Source organism: Dendropsophus ebraccatus, chromosome 9 (assembly GCF_027789765.1).
Source record: "Dendropsophus ebraccatus isolate aDenEbr1 chromosome 9, aDenEbr1.pat, whole genome shotgun sequence".
NCBI classification, from domain to species: domain Eukaryota; kingdom Metazoa; phylum Chordata; class Amphibia; order Anura; family Hylidae; genus Dendropsophus; species Dendropsophus ebraccatus.
The window spans coordinates 49,819,616-49,847,523 of NC_091462.1; the positions used below are offsets into that span (position 1 = coordinate 49,819,616).

Sequence of the window (27,908 nt, forward strand, 5' to 3'; positions counted from 1 at the left end):
CCTCAAAACCTTAGCAAAACCACCTAGACTGCCCTGGCCAGTCTAGTAGAAGGCAAGGTTATCCAGATGGGACAACCCACTAAATACTCACATCTTTTAGATTTATTTACCAGGGAGAATACTGATATCAACTAGAGAGAAGAATCTACTGTCATAAAATAATCATAAAAGCCTTAAAGCGTAACTGTCATTTCAGGGTCATTTTTTTGAAAACATTAAATATCAATAGTACAAGCGATTTTAAGAAGCTCTGTAATAGGTTTTATAAACCAAAAGAGTTTCCTTCTGGACTGAAATAGCAATCTCCCAGCCTCCCCCCTCACATCAGATGAAGCAGGATTTCTGTGTCCACTATGTGGCTATGGAGAGGGGAGGGGCTGTTAGGAGTGACTGAGCACGGAGCAGTCCTGCAGAGCACAACACCCTGCAATCTTCTCTCAGTAAGTTCATAGATAAGCACTGACCTTTCTGACACCTGAATTTAGCGTTCTAGGTGCCCAGAGAGTCTAGAAACAGCTGACCTTCATGTCACCTCTTCCTGCTCCCTCATCTCCCCCAGCCCCTCCCCCCTTCATAGGCTTACAATGGAGAGAGCAGAGCCCGTCTTCACTGGCTTCTCTGTAATGAAGACGTGTTTGCCTGATAATGCATAGATAAGAATCATGGGGGGAGGCTGGGAGATTGCTTCTTGAGTAAAGAAGGAGGCTTTTTTGGCTGATAAAACCTATTACAGAGTTTCTTAAAATCGCTTATACTACTGATTATTGCAATAAAAAAAATATGACAATTATGCTTTAACCCCTTAAAAGAGTTGTAGCTGAGATGTGCCGATGAATTTATAATGTTTTATAGAAGGACAGTTCACAGTTATTTCTTGGTGTCTCAATCACCCTTACACATGTCTAACGCAATACTTATTAAGAAGTAGAGAAGCAGTTCTTTCATCATTACAAGCCTGTATTGGTTTCCTCTTTTTACCCTTCCTGTTTTCATGGGAGTCATTTGAAATAAGACCACAACTACACTAAAAGTAGCACTACAGCCGAGACCCTGGCGTCCATCTCATGAGGTAAGTGTACACTAGTTCTTTTTTATTCTAGATATGGTAGAGATAACACATATATATATATATATATATATATATATATATATATATATGCATTTTTGTTTGTGACTTAGAAATAGATTAAGAAAATGAACACTGTGAATCAATGTGGATAGATACTCCTTATGCAATTTAGGCTGAGGATTATAAGAAAGCCCTGACTGTTGTATGGTTGTCCTGATCCAGCTCCACTATAGTATCTTGTGCCAGGATAGTATTGTTGAAATAAACAATTATTGTTATTATTGAAAATAAAAATGCGTTTTTACATCTAATACTTCTAGCTACAGTGGACAATACAGTGAAAAATATGTTAGAATAGATGTGCTCTTGTGATGTTCTAGCTACCAAGTGGTCCAAATGTTGACCCTCTTAGGCCAAACTAATTTTACACTGTGGCATTCCTTAAAGAATAACTTAAAAAAAAATGTTTTTGTATCAGCACACACACAAAAAAAATCATTTGTGTAGGACATATTTTTCACACATACCAATTTGGCACACTAAGGCTATGTTCACACAACGTCAAAAATGGAGAAAAAACATCCGATTTCGCTATTTAAAAAAACGTTCGTTTTTGCAGCAATTTAACTGACTTCAACGCAATTGCATTGAAGTCAATGGGAACACGGACGTCCTATGCACACAATGCATAAAAAAACGGACGTTTTTGCCGCGGACGTCAAAATAATGAACATGAACATTTTCGGACGTTTTTTGCAAATAGTGGACGTTTTGTATTAGTTGTTCACACACAGTTCTTCTATTGTCACCGTTCTTTCTCCGTTTTTACTATTAAATTCAATGGATTTTTCAATTAAGCCACAACCAAAGGGTAATTAGTAACCCCAAACTAAGATAATGTGCATACACCCGTATGCCAGGCTTTGAAAAACGTCTGTTGTTTTAGACTCAAAATAACGGACGTAATTTTAAACAGAGCTAAAAAAAAAAGGTTGTGTGAACATAGCCTTACACTGTACATTTTTTTTATTATTTAAATTTGGACTACAATCCAAAAATCCCTTATTGTGTTATTTTTTTATGGTTTTCACCCTGATCTAAAAATACGTATTTACAATTTTGGGACATCATATGTGGTTATTACTGTATACAGGTTGTATTAGGCACAATACGAGGGGCTATCTTTGATATATCTTTGGCTTTACTCAAAAAGAAAGAAGATAGGAAGATGAAACTTTACACTTATTCCACATACTCTCCACTGATGTCAGCACACTTCTTACATTGGTATTCCAAGTTCTGTAAGCCTTGTAAGAAGAAGGATTTCGGTTGTGCCCCAAACCAGTCATCCGTAGCAGCCATGGCATCAGAAATGGTGTGAAGTTAGGTTCCCTTAAGGTGTTTCTTTGGTTTTGGAACAGATAATAGTTGGAGGGAGCGAGTTCTGGTGAATATAGTGGGTGGTCAACTACCTTGGAGCCTGGCTCCACCAGTTTTGCCATGGTCGCTTGTGCAGTGTAAGTTGAGGCATCGTCTTACAGAAACAAGGTTCCTTTGGACAGCTTACCGCACCTTTTGCCTTCAGAGCTGCCTTCAATTGGTAAAAAAGTTCAATGCAATACCTTGCATTGATGGTGGAACCATTTCGAAGGTAGTCCATTAGCAGCACACCCTCCTTATCCTAGAACACAGACGCCATCACCTTCGTGGCTGATTTTTGCAGCCTGAACTTCTTTGGACCAGGAGAACCACTGTGCCTCCACTCTTCTGACTGATCCTTGGTCTCAGGGTCATACAAATACTTCCAGGTCTCATACATAGTGCCCAGTTGCTCCAGGAAGTTCTTATCAGTCCGGAATCACTGACAAATGGACCGGGAAGTTTTCACTCACATGATTTTCTGATCTGTTGTCAAACTTCTGGGGACCCATATTGCAGATAGCTTCTTCATGTTCAAATGTTAATGGATAATGACACAAACACGTTCACGAGAAATCCCCATGATGTCTGCTATTCCTTAAGCTGAAATTTGCTGATTTTCCAGTATGAGGTTGTGCACAACAATCTCAGGAACAACAACCACTCTCGGTCATCCAGGACGTTCATCATCATTGGTGCTGAAGCAGCCTGTTTTAAATTTGGCAACCCAGCACTTACCTATAGAATATGAAGGGCATTGATCCCCCAATGTCTGTGACATATCACCATGAATATCCTTCGTGACTTTCCTTCCAGAAATAGGAATTTTATGACTCCTCTGCTGTCATTTGCACAAAATTTGGAAGAGATATATTAGACCCAAAAGGCTTTCTTGTGATGTAACATTCATTCATAGGAACAAAAAAAGAACACAGAGTCCAAGACTTATCAGTAGCCCCTCGTATATAATTTTTAAAAATATTTTTTGTGTCTATTTTACTTTCCTTTTTTTCCTACTTGTTATCTGGTATCCGCACTTTCTAAAGCATACCACTGATATGGCCTAACAGGCTTTTATGAGAGCAGGCCCTGGGGACCTTTGACAGATGTCTGGCTGCTTCTATAGTGATACCAGCACTGCTCCCTGTATATTGCTGCAATCAGGTTTAATTGCAGCGGTGACTACATTAACTATAGGGATTAGCGTTTATACTAATCCTGACAATTGTAATTAAAGTGTTTTTGTGGAGCCTCATTTTTTTTATGATGAGTTGTTTTTTTTAGCAGTTAGGGGGGTTGCTTTTAGCAATTTTCATATCTGTATTGGGTTTATGTCTTGGTATTAGCAGTGAGTTGTTGCATTATTTATACAGTCTGTTAGATAGGTAAAAGCGGCACTCACCGATACGGGAAAGCTGACCAAGGGTTCATTTTGTCTTTTTGTCTGTGTTGTAGATGGGGGCAGTAGCTGGCTCTACTTGGTCATGCACTTCACCTATCCCAGCATTATTTGGACCCTGCATGCCCAGAGTACAGGCTTATTATTACCCAAGGAGAGGCTAGAGTAAGGGCTGCATTACACAGTTCGATCAATAATGTAAACAAGCGCTTGTGTACTGAGCCTTTTACACAGCCCAGCTATCATGCAGCAAGCGCTGCACAGACAACATTACCAATGTCCGTATAACCATTGCCTTTAGTGTAAAATAATAAAGTTCATACACATGTGACCACGCTCCCCAGTGCCTCTGCCTGCTACCCGGTATCTTCCTGACTTTTTCCCTGTTAGATCGGGTAGAAGCCATGAAGATACCAGGGAGCAGGCAGAGGCCCCAGGGAGCGGGGTAAGGTATCTATGAACTTTTTTTAAACAGTTTTTAGGTCAGGACAATGATCGTTGTCATCAGCTGATCATTGTCTTTATTACTCAGATGGATAATCTGCCGAATCAGCCTGATCTGGTAGATTATTGGTTTGTGTAAAAGGGCCCTTATTGTAAGTAACATAGTAAATAAGGCTGAAAGAAGACAAGAGTCCATCAGGTTCAACCCAGGGAAATCCCACTGTGTTGATCCAGGAAGGCAAAAACCCCCATGAGGCAGACGACAATTGCCCCATCACAGGGAGAAAACTCCCTCCCGACTCCAATGGCAACCAGAACAATCCCTGGATCAACGTATCACCGGAAATCTAATGCCCATAACTTGTAGTATTATATTGTTCAAGAAAAGCATCCAGGCCTCCCTTGAACTTATTTAATGAATCAGCCATGACAACATCATGTGGCAGAGAGTTCCACAGTCTTACCGCTCGTACAGTAAAGAACCCGCGTTGATGCTGATGATTAAATCTTCTTTCCTCTAGATGTAGAGGATGCCCCCTTGTCATGGTTACAGACCTAGGAGTAAAAAGACCACTACAAAGATCTCTGTACTGTCCATTCATATATTTGTACATTGTGATCAGATCGCCCCTAAGACGTCTTTTTTCTAGCGTAAATAACCCCAAGCTTGATAACCTGTCCTGGTACTGTAACCCACCCATTCCCTTAATGACCTTTGTGGCCCTTCTCTGCACCCGCTCCAGTTCAGCTGTGTCCTTATATACCGGTGCCCAAAACTGTACACAGTATTCCATATGTGGTCTGACCAGTGATTTATAAAGAGGCAAAACTATGTTCTCATCTTTAGCATCTATACCTCTTTTGATGCATCCCATTATTTTATTAGCCTTGGCAGCTGCTGCCTGGCACTGATCACTAAAGTTGAGTTTACTGTCCACCAATACCCCCAGGTCCTTTTCGGAAGTAGTTTTACCCAGTGTTTTATTATTTAGCACATAACTGTACTTATTATTTCTACGGCCCAAGTGCATAACCTTACATTTATCCACATTAAACGTCATTTGCCATTTCACTGCCCAAGCCTCTAGCTTCTCCAAATCCCTCTGTAATATGATATTATCCTCCTCTGTACTGATTACTTTACCCAGTTTAGTATCATCTGCAAAAATGGAGATTCTACTCTGTAGCCCCTCAACAAGATCATTATTAAAAATCCACATATGTGAGGAAAAAGATGCGGGGGCACTCACCGTTGTGATGCGTAGACTTTATTTCATGTGTACTTTAAAATACAGCAGGTACATCTGAAGCGGGTGCAGACGCCAAACACTATTCACACGAGCTATGACAGCCGTTTCACGCGCATGCGCGCTTCGTCAGATGACGCTCCTCCCGCAGGTCCCAGGTGAAATACCTTCAATGACGTGCGCAGAGGGGCGTAGCTTACTGCAAGTAGATTTCTGCTACAAGTTAAAACATAATTCTAAAAACAGTAAAAAAGTGCTTATTCTCACCGAGTGTTTTCACAGGAACATCTGCAGCTCTATTTTATCATTAAGGCCGCAGTTACTTTGAGCTTGTGTTTTCATAATCAGTCTTGCCTCATATTGTAGCAGTAACCTATTGGTATCCTTTCCTGCGGTTCCGTTAACCCTTTTTAAACCTGTAAAATTGAGGCATTTATAGTCTCCATCGTGTTGTTCTATGACATGTTGAATTAGTTGAATTTGTTAATTCAAAAAACATTGTGTACGCTCCAACGTGCAACTGTGGTAAATTTTACATTGGTAAAACAACCAGACCACTAAACCGAAGGTTCTATGAACATGTATATTCCATAAAAAATAAAAAAGCCATGACAAGGCTAATTCAACATGTCATAGAACAACACGATGGAGACTATAAATGCCTCAATTTTACAGGTTTAAAAAGGGTTAACGGAACCGCAGGAAAGGATACCAATAGGTTACTGCTACAATATGAGGCAAGACTGATTATGAAAACACAAGCTCAAAGTAACTGCGGCCTTAAAGAGTCACTGTCGTATTTTTTTTTTTTTGCAGAAATCAATAGTCCAGGCGATTTTAAGAAACTTTGTAATTGGGTTTATTAGCCAAATCTGCCATTATCTGCATGTAAAAAGCCTTTTCCCAGGTCCCCCCCTCCTTCCTCTTTTTCATCCACTCCAAAAAATCTGAAAATTGTGACTTGTTGCAGGAGTCGTACCCTGTCTGCTCTAGGGAGAGGGGAGGGGGGAGGAGGAAGGAGGGAGTTAGCACGGCAGCAGAAAGCAGATAACAGAGGATTACAGGCACGGAGCTGGGTGACAGCTGTAATCTGAGCTCAGACAGGTCACTGGTGACTGTCACAGGAGATATCCCGTGAGGGATTTGTAGATTAACTCTTTGTTGTCCTGTTTTGGTCTTTTCTTTAGCTCTCTCCTTAGGAGAACAATGAAGACAGGGGGGAGAGCTTGAAACTGCTTTTTCATGATAAAAATGCATTTTTCGGATAATAAACCCAATTACAAAGTTTCTTAAAATCGCCTGGACTATTGATTTCTGCAAAAAAAAATTCACGACAGTGACACTTTAATGATAAAATAGAGCTGCAGATGTTCCTGTGAAAACACTCGGTGAGAATAAGCACTTTTTGTCAGGAACCGGTGACACCAGACACACAGAGACAGTGAGCCCTGAGCTCAGCCCCACCCACTGACTCTACCTACTTGCCCCCCTAGGCTAAACCCTAGGGCAGCAACTGGGCGGCGGTCCCTGTACTGGCTTGGTGGGACAAAAAGACAAGACAGACAAAACACAATAAAGAATGGTCGACAGTCCGGGTCACAACAATCGGGCAGCGCAGTACAAAAACACAATCCAAAAAGCAAGGTCAGTAAACAGGCAATATGGTCAGGGGCAGGCAGCAAGCAGGGATAGTCAGAATACAAGGCAAAATAGTCAGAATAAACAGAGAACTAAACAGAGGCAGAAGCAGGCTGAGACAAGCTCAATAACCGGCACCAGAATGCGCCTCAGCCAAACACTTATAGGGAATAAGGAGAAACACCAAGCCCCTATTGGACAAGGCTCCTGGTTCCAAACAGAATCACCTGCGGATCAGAACTGGCAGCAGTTAACTCCTAAATAGCCAGAGCACACAGCAGATGGGTGGGGCTGAACATCATGATAGAAATAGGCCAGTGTTCAGACAGGGTTCAGGTTACTGCACAAGACATACAAAACACTGAATATCAGCGCCATCTCAGCCGCACAGCACAAGCTGAGGGGCGCACGGAGTTCATCCCAGGCACATTCATGACACTTTTTTTTACTGTTTTTAGAATTATGTTTTAACTTGTAGCAGAAATCTACTTACAGTAAGCTACGCCCCTCCGCGCACGTCATTGAAGGTATTTCACCTGGGACCTGCGGGAGGAGCGTCATCTGACGAAGCACGCATGCGCGTGAAACGGCTGTCATAGCTCGTGTGAATAGTGTTTGGCGTCTGCACCCGCTTCAGATGTACCTGCTGTATTTTAAAGTACACATGAAATAAAGTCTACGCATCACAACGGTGAGTGCCCCCGCATCTTTTTCCTCACATATGTGGATCTGCTAAGTACTGTCTATTTTCTAAGGGGAACACCCCGTGTGCGAAACGATTATCCTGACTTCAATATGGGTCTGTCTGATAATTCACCTGTGTCTAGTGAGTATTGCCGGTACCATACTCCTACAATAAGGTTTTTTTCATTATTAAAAATATTATGTAATTATATTAATTTAGGTTCCACCTTGTGCATGAGACCAACTTACCATGGTGGGATGGTTTACACTATTTGCAAATGGTATGCCAAGAGCCAAGAGCTGTGGCCAGGCTGAGGTGCGAGTTGGCTACCTGCCGCCGTGCTGTCAAACGAAGGCCGCCCGCTGCCAGACACTGTGGGAAAGGGCAGCACGCGGTCTCCTGTGATGTAGTGATGACATTTTGGAGCTAAAACCTAGCTTTCCACAAAGTTCCATTCACAAGTTATAATAATTTCAAGCTACACTGATTGCCCTAGAATTAAATAATATAGTAACTCAAGGGACAATTCTGTACAATTAAAGGGATTCCCCCCCAACCCCAGAAGTGTGGTGCATTATACTCACCGCATTCGTGTCGACCCCCGGCCGCCATCTTGGGACAATGAAGACATCTTCGGGAGGCCGGCCGAACCGCTCCAGCCAGCCACCCCCCCCCCCCCTCTGCCGCGTCATCAGCTGCTCAGTCGCAATTGGCTGAGCACAGTTATGCTCAGCCGATCGCGGCTGAGCAGCTGATGTCGCGGCAGAGGGGGGCCAGAATGAGGGACGGCTGGAGCGGTTCGGCCAGCCTTCCGAAGATGTCGTCATTGTCCCAAGATGGCGACCAGGGGTCGTCAGTAATGCAGTGAGCATAAGCTAGCTGCTAGCTAGTATAAGCTAGCTGCTTGCTCAATCCAACTCATTGCAGAAGACAGGTTCCATAGACAATTTAACTAATTTAACAGGTTCAATTTAGCTATAAATGATGTATACTTGAGCTAGAAATATTGTCCAAGCACCGTGAGCAATATTTAGCAGGGGGATTTGTAGTTTACCTTCCTCTTTGCTAGTCAGCCAGGTCTAAAAATGGTTCAACTGAAAGGACATAGGTCAGATGACTTATTACTCATTGGATCCCCTTTTTTTGTTTTTTGAGCATGTTAGTATGCAGTATCAGCCTTGAGCATTTCATATCTAATGCTTAAATTTATTATAAGTGATTTTTTTTTTATTGTGGGAAAATGTTGCATAAAGAATGTCTCTAAGTTGGGGTTTACACTTTATTTAAAACTGGCTATGGCTATGGTGCCTACCTCATAGGCCTCATTCACACATTGGCATAATTTATCCGTAATTCTGGATCCGCAATTCTGGACAAATTTAAAACACTTTGATTTCAATGTGCCTATTCACACATCTGCAATTTTTGACTAGGCTGCAAAAAATAGCACATGCTGTATTGCAGATTAGCAATTGCAGAATGGGCCACCAGCCGTTGTTAGAATTTGTAAAAGTTGTATTTAAGCTAAAAATCAAATATAAAACAGAAATTATTTCTTTCCTCATGGGATCGGGAAAAAAATGGCTTGCAAAGTGGCTTTGGAGAATTCTAATGTGGCAGGATGGTTTTCAAAAAATGTAAGGTTTAGGAAATTGCAACTAATTCAGCTTGGTGTTGGGGGCAGTAAGTGAAGTGGGATAAGTTATAAACCAGTTATGGTTTAAAAAAAAATGCAAAAGAAGGGTCTGTGGAGCCTCAGTTACGAGTCTCAAAACACAGGAATAGCCAGATATCCCTCCAGGGGAGGAAAGCCTATTGCCAAGGGGGTGACTCTCAGTGGGAAATTACCAAACCACCCTGATACGTGGCCCCTAAAGTCCCACTCGGTTGCGGGTATTGAGACACAAATAGGGAAATACCAGGGTGGCTCCTTTTACGTCAAAGTCTAACTTTATGGCGAGTATTGTGACATGACAAAGGTTTACCAAGGCAGGCATCCATCCACAGACAGCCGTTTCAGGGTAGTTGCCCCTCATCAGTGTGGAGTAGGATTCTGGCTAACAGGGGCAATGAAAAATAGACCAACAAAACACAGCAATTGCTGAGCTCAGGGAGACCAGCGACAAAAAATCAAATGGAGTACTCACTGAAGAGTCTCCATTTATTTTCATTGCCCCTGTTAGCCAGAATCCTACTCCACACTGACGAGGGGCAACTACCCCGGACCGGCTGTCTGTGGATGGATGCCTGCCTTGGTAAACCCTTGTCATGTCATGTTAATACTCGCCACAGAGTTAGACTTTGACTTAAAAGGGGCCACCCTGGTATTTCCCTATTTATGTTCCAATACTCGCAACCAAGTGGACTTAAGGGGCTAGGTATCAGGGTGGTTTGGTGATCTCCCCACTAGGAGTCACCCCCTTGGCAATAGGTTTTCCTCCCCTGGAGGGATATCTGGCTATTCCTGTGTTTTGAGACTCGCAACTGAGGCTCCACAGACCCTTCTTTTGCATATTTAAATAGGAACTCTGGATAAAAAAACAATGTTTTCTATTAAAAGTACATTAAAAGTTATATAGATGTGTCTATAAAATGTATTACCGTATATGTGCGGTTCTGCCACACTGGTAGCTGATAGAAATCCAGGAAGTGAAAAAAAATGGCCCTGTGCCAATTCACATTGTCTCCTACTCCTTCTGCTATCCCCCCTTAGGAGACAAATCTTACATGCCTCTGTCTCACATTGTGTGTGTTTGCTGAGGACAGGCTGATGATGCAGACAGGGGGTAGGGCGTGATGTTACAGGAGGCTTGGCTGGATCCCTCTATCCCCTGAGTGATTCACCATCTTTGAATGGCCAGAAGCAGCTGCTGCACTAATTTTACTGATCGTGATGGGTGGGGGACTGTGATGATCAGCTAAGGGAAATCATTGCATTCTGGGAACTGCTCAACCAGGAAGGGCAGAAACACAATACAGGACAAACCCCCCCCCCCCCCCCCAACAAATGAATTTTTGGTAGTTTCAAAAATGGGATAGACAGGTTAGTAATGCTATATGCTTCTGCAGAGGTTTCATTTTTTTAACCTCTACCTGGAGTTCCCCTTTAAATTAATACAGGGCAATGTATCAATGGAGACTCTTCAGTGAGTACTCCATTTGATCTTTTTGTCGCAGGTCTCCCTGAGATCAGCAATTGCTGTGTTTTGTTGGTTTACAAAAACATACCTATACTCACCTGCCATCTTTCTCTGTCCAGCGTTGCCACTGCGGTCCTCTCTGCTCTGTCAGTGTTCCGTTTGAGGGCTCTCCTGTTTTTTTTTTTTTTTTACATCATAGTCAATGATGAAGAGTGTAAACTAAAGGTGTTTCCGCTATACTGACCTGCCATCTTTCTGTGTTCAGCGCATCCACTCCGATTCTCTCTGCTGCTTATGTTTGTTTCCCCTGGATGATGTATTCTCCCTGCTCTCCTTATTATGTGCAAACACCATGCGGCCCATCACTAGCCCTAGTGGCCAGTGCACTGTGTTTGGAATGTTATCATCAGAGCAGGAAGAACATGTCACCCAAGGGAAGCAAGCAGAAGCAGTGGAGAAGCTACACTAGACACAGAAAGCAGAAGACAGGTGGGTATAGTGTATTTTATTATTTTAGAACCATAGTAGGCTATATTTTGCAAATTACAGCTGTATTTTGGCAGCAAAACGACGGCCATCCAAAAAGGTCACCATAAAATGGCTAATAAAATACATTGAGCCAGACTGTGATGGTTAGAGCATAGACAAAACAGCAGGTCTTGTAGGACGTTTCATGTATGCAGCTGCCAGCACCCACCTAGGGAGCTCAAAGGAAAAACAACCAGGGAATTGCTGACAGGGTCTTGGGCAGTCAAGGCTTATACATGGGGAAAGAAGGCTAGCCCACCTAGGCTGTTCTCACACAAGAGCTAATTCATTACTTAAAGCATACTTATGGGTAACCTCCCCATCTGGGCAGATTTCTGGCTTGGTTTAAATCCCTAGTCTTGTTCTAAGGCTTTTAATCAAACTTTGATCTGAAAGGAAAGCTTTCTCCACCAGATGGCAGCAGAGAGCTGCATTGCATGCTTTTCTTTTGAGAGCTATTGGTAATGTTGTAAGAGGTCCCATGTTATCCCCACCAGTGTAATGGTGCAGCAATAACATGACAGACACATACCCTTTTCTCGTAAAATGATGGAACACAGCAACACCTCTGTGGTTTGTGGTTTCGAGAAACATATATACAACTTCACAATGCTTGGTGGTTCTCACAAAAACACATATGCTTGAGTCATGTACTATAAAGTTGCAATGGCAACAGATAGCTTGTAGTTCTTAACGGCAAAGCCTCTTATTGCAGTCTCAATGTCAGTCCCTTAGATCAGGGGTTATAGTGGCAACCTGATGCCATGCATGCCTCATACCACTACTAGTCCATCTCCTGCTCCAGAGGCACAGTGGTTAGTGTCCAGGTGAAATCACATAACTTTACTATTTTATAAAGGGTTCTTGAACCATTGATAGCCTCCTTGCGTGCTTATGAATGTTATTACTAAACGTCTTGAGCTGTGCTTTGGCTTTGATGTCTATGTTTTTTCTTTACTAGGTTTTTATCAAGACAATTGTCATTGAGTACATGCAGATAAGGAAATCATATTCTGACACTGGGTTTGTAGTACTTGTTAATGCTGATTTAGTAATATATTTAACAGAGTAGGATGAAGAACTGCTAAAAATAAACACCAATACTCATTTTTTTTATGCAAAGTTCCTCAAAAATTTCCATTACATGGCAAGAATGTCACCACCCACATCCTCAGTACAAAGTTTTTTCACCACTGATTTCTTTTTTTATACCAACTGGATACGCAATAAGGCTGGGTTCACACTACGTATATTTCAGTCAGTATTGTGGTCCTCATATTGCAACCAAAACCAGGAGTGGATTGAAAACACAGAAAGGATCTGTTCATACAATGTTGAAATTGAGTGGATGGCCGCCATATAACAGTAAATAACGGCCATTATTTCAATATAACAGCCGTTGTTTTAAAATACCAGCAAATATTTGCCATTAAATGGCGCCATCCACTCAATTTTAACATTGTTTGAACAGAGCCTTTCTGTGTATTCAATCCACTCCTTGTTTTGGTTGCAATATGAGGACCATAATACTGACTGAAATATACGTAGTGTGAACCCAGACTAAAAGTCTTATTCGTCAATGTTCAATCTCTTGTGACTCATTGATTCAGAGAATGAAGGTGCATGGTCTTATATCCATACATAGAAGTAAAGAGACAGCATCCAAAAATAGTGAAAAAACGTGTAGCTTTATTCACCAAGCCATGGCTTGGTGAATAAAGCTACACGTTTTTTCACTATTTTTGGATGCTGTCTCTTTACTTCTTTGGAGATTTTTTTCGGACTTGATCCAGTCTGGTGAGGCGTGCATCTGTTATTACTTCTTCATTGATCTTCTTTACTCAAGTGCTGTTGGACTTTGTTATTTGGATTATATCCATACATAATGATACCTTCTATTAATGGGAGATATGGAAACTGTCACGCCTTTGAAGCAAATCTGTATGGGCCCACGCCAGTCTGTTCTTGTAAAAAACACAAAACAATGAACCTAGTGGTACATTTACTTAAAAAAAAAAAAGACATGTGGTAGAGAGGTGTCAGGAGTTTTAATGGGCCAGGTTCTGGATGTTTAGACCGGGAGAAGTGTATGCTAAGCATAACATCTCTCACAGCTCTGTGCACATGTAAATCTAAGGACTGCTTCATGTTATACTCCCTGAGGGTTATGTTTACACTACGGAAACCGCGCGGATAAGTTCCGGACGATTCCGTCGTCCGTACCCGCTCACGGCGGGGTGCATCTCCGCCCTTTCCATAGACTCAATTCTTTATAAATCTTTGTAGGCTTATTTGCCTGGATAGATCTGCAGGTCAACATTTTAGTTTAAAGAATGCAAAATAAAGAATGCAGGAAATCCTAATTAAGGGTATGTGCACACTATGGAATCCGTGCGGGTAACCTGCCGTGGATTCCACTGCTTGCCCATGTTCGCATCTCCGTCCATGGCATAGACTTTATTCTATGCACAAGCAGAGTCTGCCATCCGCCAAAAGAATGAACAGGTTCAGTCGTATATACTTTGGAAAAGAATTTGGTGACCACCATATAAGGTTAGATGCAGGGGCGTAGCTAGGGGTTCAGCCTAGGGAGGCGAGTGAGTATGAGTGGGCCCCCAACCAATTATGTTACCCATAGGGAACCTCAGTAGATGACAATGCTTTCCGAATAATAAAGGGTATTTTCTACTACATTATGCATAGTGAACAGGTACTGAGAACAGTGACAAAGACTTTTTATATTTCACATATATAACCATGTAAAAAGGGGTTATCCAGCATCACAAAACATAGCTGCCTTTTTCCAGAAACAGCGCCACTCTCCTCCAAAGCTTGGATGTGGTAGTGCAGCTCAGTTTCACTAAAAGATAATGGAACCAAGTTGTAATACCACACACAACATAGAGAAAGCTTTGGCGCTGTTTTTGTTTCCTAATTAGCCATAAATCCATTCTTCTATCTCTTTATCTCATATCTATCTGTCTAATATCTATTGGGCAGTATGAGGACTACACCACAGCTGATGGTCAATGACCAAATTAGCAACACCTGAAGGGGATACTAACAGTAGCTATAGAGTAATTGTATAGTACAAATACTGGGTAATAACAATAAATAGTCCCATGCAGTTCAAGGGATATACCAAAAAGACAGACTACTGCAACATAACTAAATGGAATAATTATGTTACTAATTCATAGAAACAATACAAGACAATAAATTAAAAATGTAGGAGAATTCAGCCCCGATAATTATGGTGTACAGGGTATATGAGAGCAGCCAATTTATGCCTTTAGTGGGCCCCAAGCCTGTATGGGCCCAGGAGCGGCCGCCCCCTCTGCCCCCACCAAATTACGCTACTGGTTAGATAGTATACTTATACTTATCCTATATATTTTTTTTTTCATGCAACATAACCAGAGAATCTCTTCTTTTCATGACTTCTATTGAAAGAAAGGCAGTTTTCAATCTTGGGGCATTGTGTACTTTACCAGTCATTGTTAGAATTAGTAAAAGTTATACTAGGCTAGGGTCACACAAACGTTTCACCCTCCGGCACATTTTCGTTTCTACTTTCCGTTTTGATGATAGAGAAATGGAACCAAGCAGGTCCGTCTATCTCCCCATTCATTTCATTGGCTTTTTATTGTGTTTTGTTTGTCATAGTTGTGCTTAGTTTTCATCAAATCCATCAGCATTCTGTTTGTTTGGACGGACATAAAATTTGTCTTCTCTCCTGTGCTCTGCAGCTTCCCGGTCCCAGCGGGTGCAGCGTCTGAGTGGACTGTCACTCAATTTAATTACATAGATTCCAAATTGTGGATTAATATATTCTATAATATATTTTTAGAATAGTTGGAATCTTTTTTCTTTTTTTTTTTTTTAGAGTGCACAGCTCACTGCTTTGGCTTTCTGCATCTAAATCTAGAAGGGAATCAGTGCAAATTGATACATTGAACTCATTAGCTTTGTAAATCTATATGTAGGGACAATTTTTTTTGTGTGGGGGGCAATTAAGGTGATTAATGTGAGCGGGGTCCTGACTTCTGTGACCCCAAGCGTTATCAAGAATGAGGGGTTCCATATCCAACTGTAGAGCAAAATGTGAATATACCGACATAATGACATAAATGAAAGTGTCAGCATCATCTATAATTTTCTGGCAGTTTGTCGGGCTTCCGCTCGAGCAATGCTGGTCCCCGTGTTGGCCTCCTAGCCCTCTGTCTAGCATCTGCTATGAATATAGTTACGCCCATGTAGTTAGAAACAAATAACATTAAGGAAGGGGAGGATATTACACCAAATGCTGCAACCATCATTTTGTGTATTTCCTCTGAGACTAGTAGATCTTTCCTTTTGTGTTACATGTTATATCTCTCGGTGTGTAGGTTGTAAGATACTTTATGATATGTGGAGGTTGTTGCTTCACTCCCACAGCAGCCTCAGTACTATCAGAGGAAATCAGAAAGAGGAAGACTCTGATACCGCAGAACATTTTGGTTACCACATTGAACACACTATATGTGATTTACAAACTTTCCAAATGACATTCATTTAACATGAGCTAAATGCATTAGATGGGAAGCCTAAAGAAAAGGTAAGGGTATGGCATATGTGTCTGGCTGAAAGCATTGCTTCGGAAACTGACGATTGATTGGATAATTTTCTGGAACTAGATAAACTATAACAGATTAACTATAACTAGTTAAACTATAACACAGGACATGAACTAATCTTAGTCTTTATGGAACTTAAATTATGACGGACTGATAGGACAGCGGCAGACTATTTAAGTTCCCTGCTACTAATATGTGATATGGCTGATCAGGATATTATGATATGCAAGCTCTTGTCTATGCTCTTTGGTTTGAGGTTTTCCCATTTTTGATATACAGATCTTATACTTCAATGCTGTATGATCAAGGTCAGATGTGAAATTGTTGCAAATCTCTGCCATGAAGTTGCTCCCCGTGAATTTGTTTTTAAGCTCCCATTGCACATTGTTCCCATTGCACTTATGCTGTCTATTGCAGTATCACATATCCATCAAATGTATCCATCCATCCTTGTGTGTCCATCACATGTATCCATCGATATCCACACCAAGAACAGGATGCTGATGGGTAACGGGAATATACAGCATAAACAAAATGTAAACCTAGCCTTACAGTGCCTCACTTAAGTATATCTTACAATTTCTCCAAAGTGTATTAGTCAAACTTTAAAAAAAAAAAAAAAAGTTAATTTTTTTGGCCTAAGTTGACTTGGTACATAACAAACAAACCTAGAAGCTAACATATTCACAAAGCACCCGGTTCAGGCTTAAACATATTATACATTGTGCGCCATTTGGCTACATTTGTTGTGCATATTTAAGGCATAAGCGGTACTTGTCCGTTACAAGAACAATAGAATATGAATGATTTGATAAATTTCATCCTTCCTTCCTGTGACTTAACATGTGCTAGAAACATCAAAAGTTTTGATCAGTTGGGGTCTGGATGTTCAGACCTAATGAAAATCTGCCCTTGTAGTAACATCCAACAATCAAATGACAAATTAAAAATCATTCATTGTTGTCTTTCAACAAGTCAAAAAGTTATTGTTGGTAGTCATTGGTAGATAAAAGATGATGTGTGGGTCGTCCTGAGGAATGATTAACGACTGCAAAAATGATCAGTTATCAGTGAATGTAATAACATCAGAATGGTTCCCGATAAAACAGCTAGTTATCTCAATCATTATGGCGAATCTTTAAATAATAATTGCTCTGTGTAATAGGGCCTTAACTCCCTGACTGCATTCACTATCACTCTGCTGACTTAGGGTACTATTACACAAAGCAATTTTTCGACGATTAACGATAAACGAACGATATGGCAAACGACCTGGAACCGTTCACCCAATTACACGGGACGATGATCGTTACTTATGAACATTATTGCGTTCGTCCTGTCGTCGCCACTGCGTTCCTTGCTACTGCGAACGGCGGAACGATGTCTTATTACATGTGAACGATTTGCGAACGATCACAATAAAAATAGGTCCAAATTCTATTAAATTATTAAATGACCAACGATTTTTCGTTGGACGTTTCATCATTGTCTGCTATTACACTAAATGATTTTTCGAACAATAATCGTTCCGTATAATACCACCCTTAGGGTACTATTACACGGAACGATAATCGTCCAAATTGGCCCGATTCGGCCGATTATCGTTCCATGTAATAAATACAACGATCAGCCGGCTGATCGTTGATATAGGTTCTGACCTATTTTTGTCGGGCGCCGACCGCGTACCGCTACATGTAATAGCGGTGCGCGGGCAGCGACTAACGATATACATTACCCATCCACGTTCCAGGGCTGCTGCTGCGGTCTTCTTCTCCCCGGGTCCCGCGCGCTGTAACGTCAGAGTGGCCTGTCAGCTGACAGGCCGTCCGGCCAATCGCACGCCGCGGCGGTCCCGGCCTGTGATTGGCTGACCCGGGGGCGTGACCCGGGGAGAAGAAGACCACAGCAGCAGCATCGGTAACGATGTCCTTGCAGCCCTTGTTTAACGATTATCGGGACGTGTAATAGGCCCAGTAAACGAGCGGCGATCTAGCAGATCACTGCTCGTTTACAGGTATTATTGGGCCTTGCTCGGCCTGTGTAATACCACCCTTAGACTTTGTGTCCTATTATCGATAATCGGCTGAATCAGGCCGATTTGGCTGATTGTCGATTTGTGTAATAGAGAGTACGATCAGCCGTTGAAAAGATCATTGGCTGATCATTTCTTTAGATCCTGACCTAAAATCATCGGGCGTTGGGAACGCATCACTACGTGTAATAGCGCTACACGGGCGACGGCTGATAATAATAGTGTAAAATAATAAAGTATTTACTTTATTAGCTGCAGAGACCAGGGAAGGCCAGAGGACACCGGGGAACGTGGTAAAGTAAGTAAATACTTTATTATTTTACAGTAAAGGCAAGGGCTGCACAGACATTGCTAACAATGTCCGTGCATCCCTTGCTGCACAATAGTCAGCCCATGTAAATGCTCAGTAAACAAGTGCCAATCTAGCAGATCAGCACTCGTTTACACTTTATGATCGGGATGTGTAATAGGACCCTTACAATAAAGAAAAAGAGGGAAAAAAGAGAGAGAGAAAAAAAGCAGAGAACACTTCTCCCACCTCTAACAATTAGTGAGGGTCAGAACTCCCAGACTGATCAAAACTTTTAACATTTCTCTGGAGAACTTTTTTTTTTTTGACAGTGCCCATTTAACAAACAGGTTGCAGACAAGTCTGCTTAATGACTAAGGGAAGCTTCACACATATCGGATTATATCCGCTGCGATTCCTGGTACTGTAATTTTCTATGGGTTTTTACATACTCGCAGTGGATTTTCCTTCAGCCCGAGTATTTAAAGCCCCTTCTCACTTAACCGAGAGCTGCCAGACTAATACGTTACGTGGCCATGCTCCTGCATGCTTCTCTGGCTCCCGGCTCCCTGACATTCCTCTCTGCCAATCAGTGCTGAACCAAAATGATCAGCACAGCGACAGTCTGCTGCTCTTTGTTCCATGTAATAGGAGACCCTGCTCTTCCCGCTCGGTGTCTGTGTCCGTAATAGCACAGTCAGTGAGCAAGAAACAAGGAGGAGCCGAGCACTGATCTGACAGGTCACCGCTTGCTTCATGCTCAACATCGGCCTGTGTAGTAAGGCCTTTAGAGAGTCAAGCTGAATTGTTTTACCACACACAACCTAAGGACCTGTGTGGTGCTGTTTTTGCAAGAAAGTAGTTTTACTTTTTATAATTCTGGAAAACCCTCAGGTTTAAATGGTGTAAAGGGTAAATTTTGCCGTTTTCATACCTTATTTTATATCATACGTCATAGTGCTTGTTCCAGTAAAAAGTGATCTTTTATCATCTGTGGACTGTGCTATCTGGCTTCGGCTTCACGGCCGAAGCGCCACTTAGCCACGCTTACAACTCAGCTGGCTCCGCCCTGTGCAGTCATCAGTGTATAGGTCTCGCCCCCTCAGCGGCCATTGGTATGGGCCAACCTAGAGGGGGTGGGGCCTAGACCTTTAGGGTGGCCTGCTCCAATGGCTGTTTAGAGGATCCAACTGTGGCATTGTGGGTGGGGCGATTCGGTCGTGAAGCCCCGCCCAGATAGCATAATCCGCAGATGATAAAAGATTACTTTTTACTGGAACAATCACCATGACGTATGATATAAAATAAGGTATAAAAACTGCTAAATTTACCCATTACATCTGTGTAGAGAAGTCATAATCCAAAAAGGGGGTGGCAGTGTCACTTTAAAGGGCCCCAATTGCAGCCAACATGGGCTGGATCATCACACAACTACTGTATTTTGACATTATAAGGTCCAACGAATGACTTGAAATATGAGATGTCATACTGAAGCTGCAAAATAAAACAAGTTACAGTGATTATATAGCAGAGTAGTAAAAACTAACCAAAAGGAAAAGTGGAGCATTGATAAGGCATAGATTAAGCATTCATTCTGTGTGAAGTAAAAGCCATAGCCATAAGCAGGCCTGAAAAGAAAGAAATATAGTAAGACAAAAACCACAGAATAGTGTAGTTTGTGTTAGGCCCGAGATGAGTCACACTAGCCCTGCCCACAGTGCTTGAGAAAACAGCGTTTGTGTTTTTCACATCTGTTCTGAGTAATCTGATATGCATACTTATTGTATGAGATGTTATAGTGATATACTGCAGGATCAGTTCACAATTCGCTTATGCTAAGGCAATTTATCAATAATTCATATATATCTTTGTAAAAACGAAATTATCGCTATGTTGTTAATTTTATGTAGGCAAAAATAGTTCCGATTTTTATCAGACCTGCAACGTATTGATGTAAATCACACATGGGTGTGAATATGACTCAAGTATATTAATGTATGCAAACCAGAAATGAGCTGCACTTACTTGGAAATGATCAAGATTAGCAAATAACCTGCTCATACTGATTAGGGAAAGGTCAACTGGATCTGATGATTGCGGAGGAGCTGGTCAACTATTCTGTGAATGATGAGGAGGATACTTAATTTTAATTGTACCAGTTACAATAGTTATCAATTTAGTGGGTAATATGAGATAATTATAAGGTGTGTGTTACTTACCTTGCCGCACTCCAGCATTGTCCACTGCTGAAACGCTCCCCGGATCTCCAGAACTCACAGCGAGCATGCTGCAGAAGCACACTCTGGCTCTTCTTTGCCTCACTCCTAGTTGTGAGGGAGATCCAACAGTGTCCCTGGCAACCTGTGGCAGCGTCACCTGGTGGGAGATTTAAATTCCAGCAGTTGTGCTGCAGTTTATTGTCAGTCAAATCAGTTACTGTGCATGTGTTTATGGTGAGGATCAAGGTGACGGTACAGAACATTCTAGACCGGACCACTGACCTCCTATATAATGTTCCCAAGTTTCCGTAATCCTAGCTGGCTATAAGTCTTTCTTTGGAAGCGTGCTAAACAAACCTTGGTTTCTATATTCTCTGTCTTGCTATTCCCTGACTTTGCCTGTTGTACCTTCTGACCATGCGACTTGGATCCTGTTTATGAACTGCGTTGCTCATTTGGTTTTGACCTCGGCCTGTACAACTACCCTTGGTGTTTGTTTGTTTGTCTTGTCTTGTCTTTGTTTTATGTTTCGCCTGTCACAATTTAGGGACTGCCGGCCCAGCTGCCCACCATTGCCTAGGACTGTTTGACCTGGCAGAGCCAAGGTCAGGGCTCACAGTCTGTGTCCACTTGTCCCTTCCCTGGCCGAGCGCTACCTACGGTTGTGACAAAAGGATTATGGAAGATTAGAAGGATGGCAGGGTCTCTTTTCTTTCTATACACTTGCCTTGTTAGAACCTGACTTTCACCCCATGGCATGTAAAGAACAGAAGGGATAAACATTTTGTGCTCAGAGCCAACCAGTATAACACAACATGTAAGGCTATTCACCATCAAGGCACTGTATACCTTATAAGTCAGGGTGGTCTATAAGGCTATATCTGATGTATGGTTCTCAAAGGGGTTTTCCTATCTTATAAAGCGGTGATGATTGCTTGGTTATGTCATTATTTTATTAGCAGGGAATATTACATCACTGCATGCACCTCTACTGTAAACTTTAATATGCTTTATAGGGAACCAGTCAGGCCAATTGGGCTGATATGATTCCCTGGAGCACAATATAAAGCTCCTGTGCAGCCCATGGCATGTATCGGCTGCAGCAGCAGCAGCTTTATACAAGAGAAAATTAAGTTTTGTTCCCTGGGTGCGTGGCAGGCAGAGGCGGGCAGGTAGTCATCTGGGCAGCACCCCGCCCGTGTATAGTCAACACTCTCTGTCTGTCAGCGCACGTTACTGGCCTCTCTGCCTGTCAATCATCCCCGCCGAGCGTGTTTACAGGCCGGGACGTCATGTGGTTAGCCTCTTTTTTTCAACCAGCACAAAACTAAAAAGCTGCCTTCAGGAGACTGGACCTGGATACAAGTAAGTATAGCTTTAATTTACAGCATGATAACTAAAAAAATATTGAATGTAAATTGCAAACTTGTTTAGATTTTGAAAGTTATAACAACAGTGACACTTTAAATGCTAGTAACATAGAAGATTGCCGGCAGAAAAAGACCAGCAGGTCCATCTAGTCTGCCTTCTTGGTATTTCCTTTTCTTTTATCTTAGGTACAGTATAGTGAGAAAAACATTTTTTTTTCTATTATTATTATTATTATTATTATTATTATTATTATTATTATTATATGTGTTCCCTTTTTCAGGTTTGTCTTGAGTAAAATTAATCTTTTATACCCAAAATTCTGCGTGAATTTTGCACCAGGGCAGGTTCACCATGAACCTCACTGTTCTTGAGAACTAGGCTGTGGTGAACACCCAGTTGATGTCTAGGCTCCCAGTCACATACCAGGCACCTTTCTGACAGGGCTTAGAAAAGAAAAAAATATAGAAAATTCAGTACAGCTATGGCTCTGATAAGACCATGATGTCTAACTTCTATTGCATAGACCCTTGACCTTTTTAAATCACATCTTTAATAAATTGTACAGTTGTGGTAAGGCTGCATAAGTTAAAGGGGTAATCTGGAGAGTAATTTTTATTTAATAATTTTTTATACCTTGCTTTAATATACTACTTTGTATCAGAACTATATGCACACTTTTTTGTTTAACCACTTTCAATGAGTGGCAGCAGTGAGGGGTCCCTCTGCTGCCACCAACCCTACAGTTCTCGACACGGGCATTGGTGACAGCAGAGGGGCCCATGTCTCCCCTCAAGTGGGTAAATAAACAAAAAAAGGATACATGTATTTTCATGAATTTCTATTACAAAGAAATAACTTTTTTTTTTAAAGTAGTGTATTGAAAAAAATTACTCTCCACAAAACCAATTTAATTGTGAAGTATTTCAGGATATTTTTCTTTATTTGTGAAGTAATGGTGCATTTTCTTGCATATAGGAAAGTTTGACTGATTCTTGAAGGCCTAATTCACACGTCCACAATTGCGGATCCCCAATTGCAGACAGAAAATAGGATCAATGTACTTCAAAGGCCCCATTCACACATCCGTAGTTGTGTACAGGGCTGTGATCCGTACCACCAAAAAAAAAACAGGCCCTAGTGTTGACCGAAATCCCTCCATAGACACACCGAAAGAACCCTATAGAATCCGTATTTTGGGGGATGTCATCCGCAATTAGTGATTATTATTAACCACACTTTTTCATTTTTGTGGATCAGCAAAAAATCTGGATACAGTACGTACTCAAATTTGCAGAGTCAAAAATATACTGACGTTTGAATAGACCCTGTCAGTAAATAGCTATGTACATGAATGTTAACCGTGAAATCTGATTCAACAAAACACTGTACACACACGATTGTATGGGTCTATGTATTGGATTCTATGTAAATTGAAACTGGTTATGTATGTAGAATATGTATGTAGAATTTGCTAATAGTATTTTCTAAAACTGTGATGTTTAGAGGAGAATCTTTATAGCATCATGTTACTATTCAAGAAAAAAGTTTCAGCATTAAATGTGATCTTTGAGACTCCACCTGAGCTATTCCCTACTGCAGCCGCTGTATGATCAAGTATGTGTTTATTTCAGGAAATGTCCCGGTGTATTGTATTCCTGTTGATATCAGCTGAATTTATCAGTCTTCAATTCGGTAGGTAATTGCTATAATATAATAATTATTATCTTTTTCATTGTAGGTGACTCTTGATAACAATTAAATAACTCACAAGCTAAAACCTTAAAATGTTAATAATACATTCCAGTTTTCCGGTTTGTGTCAGTCTCATTCTGCTTAAACATTTTTAACTTTTCTGCCTATCATTTATTAAGGGGTTCCGCCCTTCTTAATAAATCTGCCTGGCACCACTGGCCATGTGCCATACATGGATATCTACACAATACTATGAGCGAGCTGTGTCCCAAGGTTTCTCAGTTAAGAAATTTAGCATCAAGGGAGCTCCACTGGTGCAGGAGAGTTGGAGGATTTTACGGGTGCTGATTAGCAGACTGGCGATGGACCTGACGAAGAGTTAATCTCAAAACATGTGGTTCAAATAAAGCTGCTATGCCGATACTATGACTCTGGTATTCTCCGACTCTCCTTCACCAGACCTCCATTGATGCTAAAGTTCTTGTCTGTTCCATTCGGATCCGGAGAAAAAGGCATTAGATGGCTGGATTTTTTGGAGTACAACCACAAGGGGTTAGTGGCTTCTTTGTATTTTCAAGGCTCACCTAGTTATGCCCTTTAGAATTACACTATTTAAGTGCTTAGGTTTCTTAATAAGTCCCACTCTATAAAATTCCTATATAAACCTTACCCTAGCATGTTGTTGCATGTTCTATGGACATTGATAAGAGTTGCGTGCAGGAGGAAGCCAGGACTGTGTCATTGCAAGCTGAGCCAGACTCCAGGCTGTGCCTAAAAACTAAAAATCAAAGCTTCCCACTTATCTGACTACCCATAAAGTTCTTGGCACTGTACATCATCCCCAAACTCAGTGCCAGCCTGATTAGTCCAGTACACTCTCTCCAACACTAAGTCATGGCACAGCAGAAAGGAGTAGGTACTGTTCTGTGATTAGTCTGGGAAGTAAGGGAAAGGTAGCTCAGGTGTGACTACTCCTGGCAAACCCAGCTCTGGCCTAGCCCCCTAAAATGGAGAAAATGAGAAATAGCTGTGCAACAGGGATGTAACTACCACTGTAGCAGCAATAGCAGCTGCTATGGGGCCCACTGCATCCTGTAATACACAGGGCAACCTGAGCTGTCATCATTTGCAGCACCTGGTGGCCAAGTGGGCCTCTCGGGTTCTGCAAATGTCCCTTTAACTGCAAGCACTCCTGACTTGATGGCTTAGTTGTCAATTGGGAAGGGGGCCCAACCAAAAGTTTGCTATGGGGTCCAGCCATATCTAGTTAGGCCCCTGCTGTGCACCATGGAGGGGCCCATTAACAGCTATGAGAGACCAAAACTCACCATATCACCTCTCTGAAGGGTTATTGTAACAAAACCATGCAGGTTTTTAATTACTTTATAAGTACACCTACCTTAAAAACGTTAGTAACTCCAAATCACATTTTGTTACAGCTTCTACAGTCCCAGTATGCACTAAGACTAAAGCAAACACCTGCCAGGAATGTATCCAGTCAGGTCAACACTGTTCCTGGTGCAAGCAATTGGTAAGTTATTTTGTTTAAAGGCATAGCACATGTAGTTAGGGGTATCCTGCAGAATACGTGTGAATGGGGCCATTTAAATGAATAGGTCCATAGTACTGCCTGTAATTGCAATTATGGACACACTACAAAACATATGAATCCAGCCTTAGAGACAATCTCTGTATTAAATGCTGTGGCTTATAGATGAAGATCAATAGATGAATAAAATAGATATATGGCAAACCAACCTCTATAGTTAATTTAAAAAATGGTTTTCAAAACCCTTTTAATCCTAGTGAAGCTATAGTAGTTGATATTAATATACATCATTTCTATTCCATATGCCTTAGAGCACAATAAAATTTTTTTTTTAGAAATCAGACTCACCCACTCAATCCCCTAGAGCTGCTTTTCCAAAACCTTTTGGTTGTCATTCAGCCATGCATCCTGGCTCCTGTGATGAGTTGTTTGGGGAAGGGGGCGGGGGCAGCCATGGTCAGAGTGATTGGCTGAGTGGGCAGTTACTGATGAGATCACCAGGAAACAGAGATCACTAGCAGGGAACAAGAGTTGTCTTAGCATTAGCTGCAGGGACCGGAGAAGGTGAGTATAATGTATTTTTTATTTTAAATGTGTATAATATGAAAAATAAAAAATATATATCCCTGGTAAACTCTTTGTTGTGAGGCAACAAAGAAATCTTTGGCATACAGTAGATATAACTTTATGACTTTATATACGTATTTACCTAGAAGTGTTGAGAATTGACCTGATTATCGGTATTAGAACATTATTATACAGAATTATGGAATTGTAAATGGTTAGGTGGGTTTTGGTAATGTCTCCTAGGATTATTGAATTGTTATATCAAACCTTGGTCATTGCTGAGCTGTTAGTGATCTACCTGGTTCCTATGTAAAGCTTTTATGAGACCTCGCTGTGTAGGAAGGAAGTTTAGAGCCTACATTCGCTGATAGATATTGTCTACACAATGTGGATATGACTGCTGCTTCTATGCTGTTTATACACCAATGACAGTACGGCAGTATTGGTGAGAGCGGTAAGCCAAAATATGTATTTCCTCCCACAGCAGCCACAGGATTTAACTAGACACAGCCTGCAATTGGTAACATAATGTCAAGATGCTTTTTGTACCCATCCTCTCCCAAAAAGGCAACCCTTCCATTATCATGCAATGCCCCAAGACCAGAGGTTTGACTAAAAAAATGAAAATGTATTCTATGGCCCATTAGCCACCTCCACAATGTACAAATCATTTATTTACCTATGTCTCAATAAGGCAGCTATTGGCTTTGTTCTGGTCTACGTGACCAGTGCATATACTTAGTGAAGCATGCAGACACTTATGTACACAATTCCTCTATTTATTCCAATGAGAGCAACAATTTCATTCTCATTTGAGATGATAAAATAGGTGACTTTTGCTGTACTCCATTCATTCTTTGTGGAGCTGCCGGAGACAGATGAATATAGCATGCAGCTCTTTCCAGCGGCTCCATACGGAATGAATACAGACGTGGTCACGTGCCATATCCGTGGCTCTACTTGCAACAAAGGAGCTGGGGGCAGATCTGGAGATCGTCGGGCAGTATGAAGGTGGGACCCTCTGCAATCTCTTGTCCCCTATCCACAGAATTTTTAAGCTGGACAACCTCTTTAAAGCGATTCTATATCCGCAATCTGTCCTGGGGTCCGTTCTGCAGGTGATGCAGTTATTGTCCTAAAAACAACTTTTACACTTGCAGCCCTGTGTCAAACTGGTGTGGACTAAAGTATCTGTGCCTTAGGCCTGCACCGCCTCTCCGTCCCTCCTCCCTGCCCTCCTCATCATTAGGAATGCCCCATGCAGGATTTCTCCTATTCATCCCTTGTCTGAACACTGCACATGTGCTGGATTGTGCAGTGTTCAGACAAGTGATTAATATGAGAAATCCTGGCCAGGGGCACAGGGGCACTCCTAATGCTGAGGAGGGGGGGGGGGCAGAGGGGCGTTGCAGGCCTAGGGCACAGACAGTTTAGGCCATGCCAATTTTACACAAGGCTTCAAGTTTAAAAGTTGTTTTTTAGGACAATTACTTCATCGCCTGCCGAACGGACCCCAGGACAGATCTTAGATTAAAAAGCATCTATCTGACTGTACAAGCAGTTGGAAGGGGTGGAGGGCAGATTGTGAATACAGAGTCACTTTAACTCCCATTAACCTCTATAGAAGTTACGTACACTTGCCTTTTTTGCCATCCCTACCACCTCCTGTCACAGGACCTCCTCCTGTTGGTCCTCATTCTCCCAATGGGTGCAGATTCCAGAGTTAGTGCTTGTATTTTAAGACATTTTTGGCATGACTTGTATGAATCAATAAGAAAAGATGCCATAAAATGTAAGGTACACAAAGAATGAATATGGGCCAATTGCCTCTGATATTATTATAAATCCCTATAATATTTTTATGGCTATATGGCTATGAATTTTACTGTATTTTTAAAACTGTGTAATTTAGTGTACTGAGCAATGTAAAAAAAAAATAATTGTACCATTCGAGTTTGGTTATTATTCTAGTGCTTTATGGGAATTTTATATTTTATGCTACTA

The 27,908-nt window shown here is 41.5% G+C and overlaps 1 protein-coding gene across 2 annotated transcripts in view; it reads left to right on the top strand.

The window, feature by feature from the left end:
• Positions 1-1,011: 1,011 nt before the first annotated feature.
• The window catches only part of ITGB2 (integrin subunit beta 2), a 57,729-nt gene continuing 30,832 nt past the window's right edge, over positions 1,012-27,908 (top strand). Inside the window, exons 1-3 of one of the 2 annotated variants that reach the window (XM_069985228.1) lie at positions 1,012-1,069; positions 23,728-23,788; positions 25,228-25,319. In XM_069985228.1, the coding sequence (XP_069841329.1) occupies positions 23,731-23,788; positions 25,228-25,319 (150 nt within the window). In that variant the 5' untranslated portion in view covers positions 1,012-1,069; positions 23,728-23,730. Of the gene's footprint in view, positions 1,070-15,948; positions 16,167-23,727; positions 23,789-25,227; positions 25,320-27,908 lie in introns of those variants that run through there. The other variant, XM_069985229.1, reaches the window with a different exon arrangement.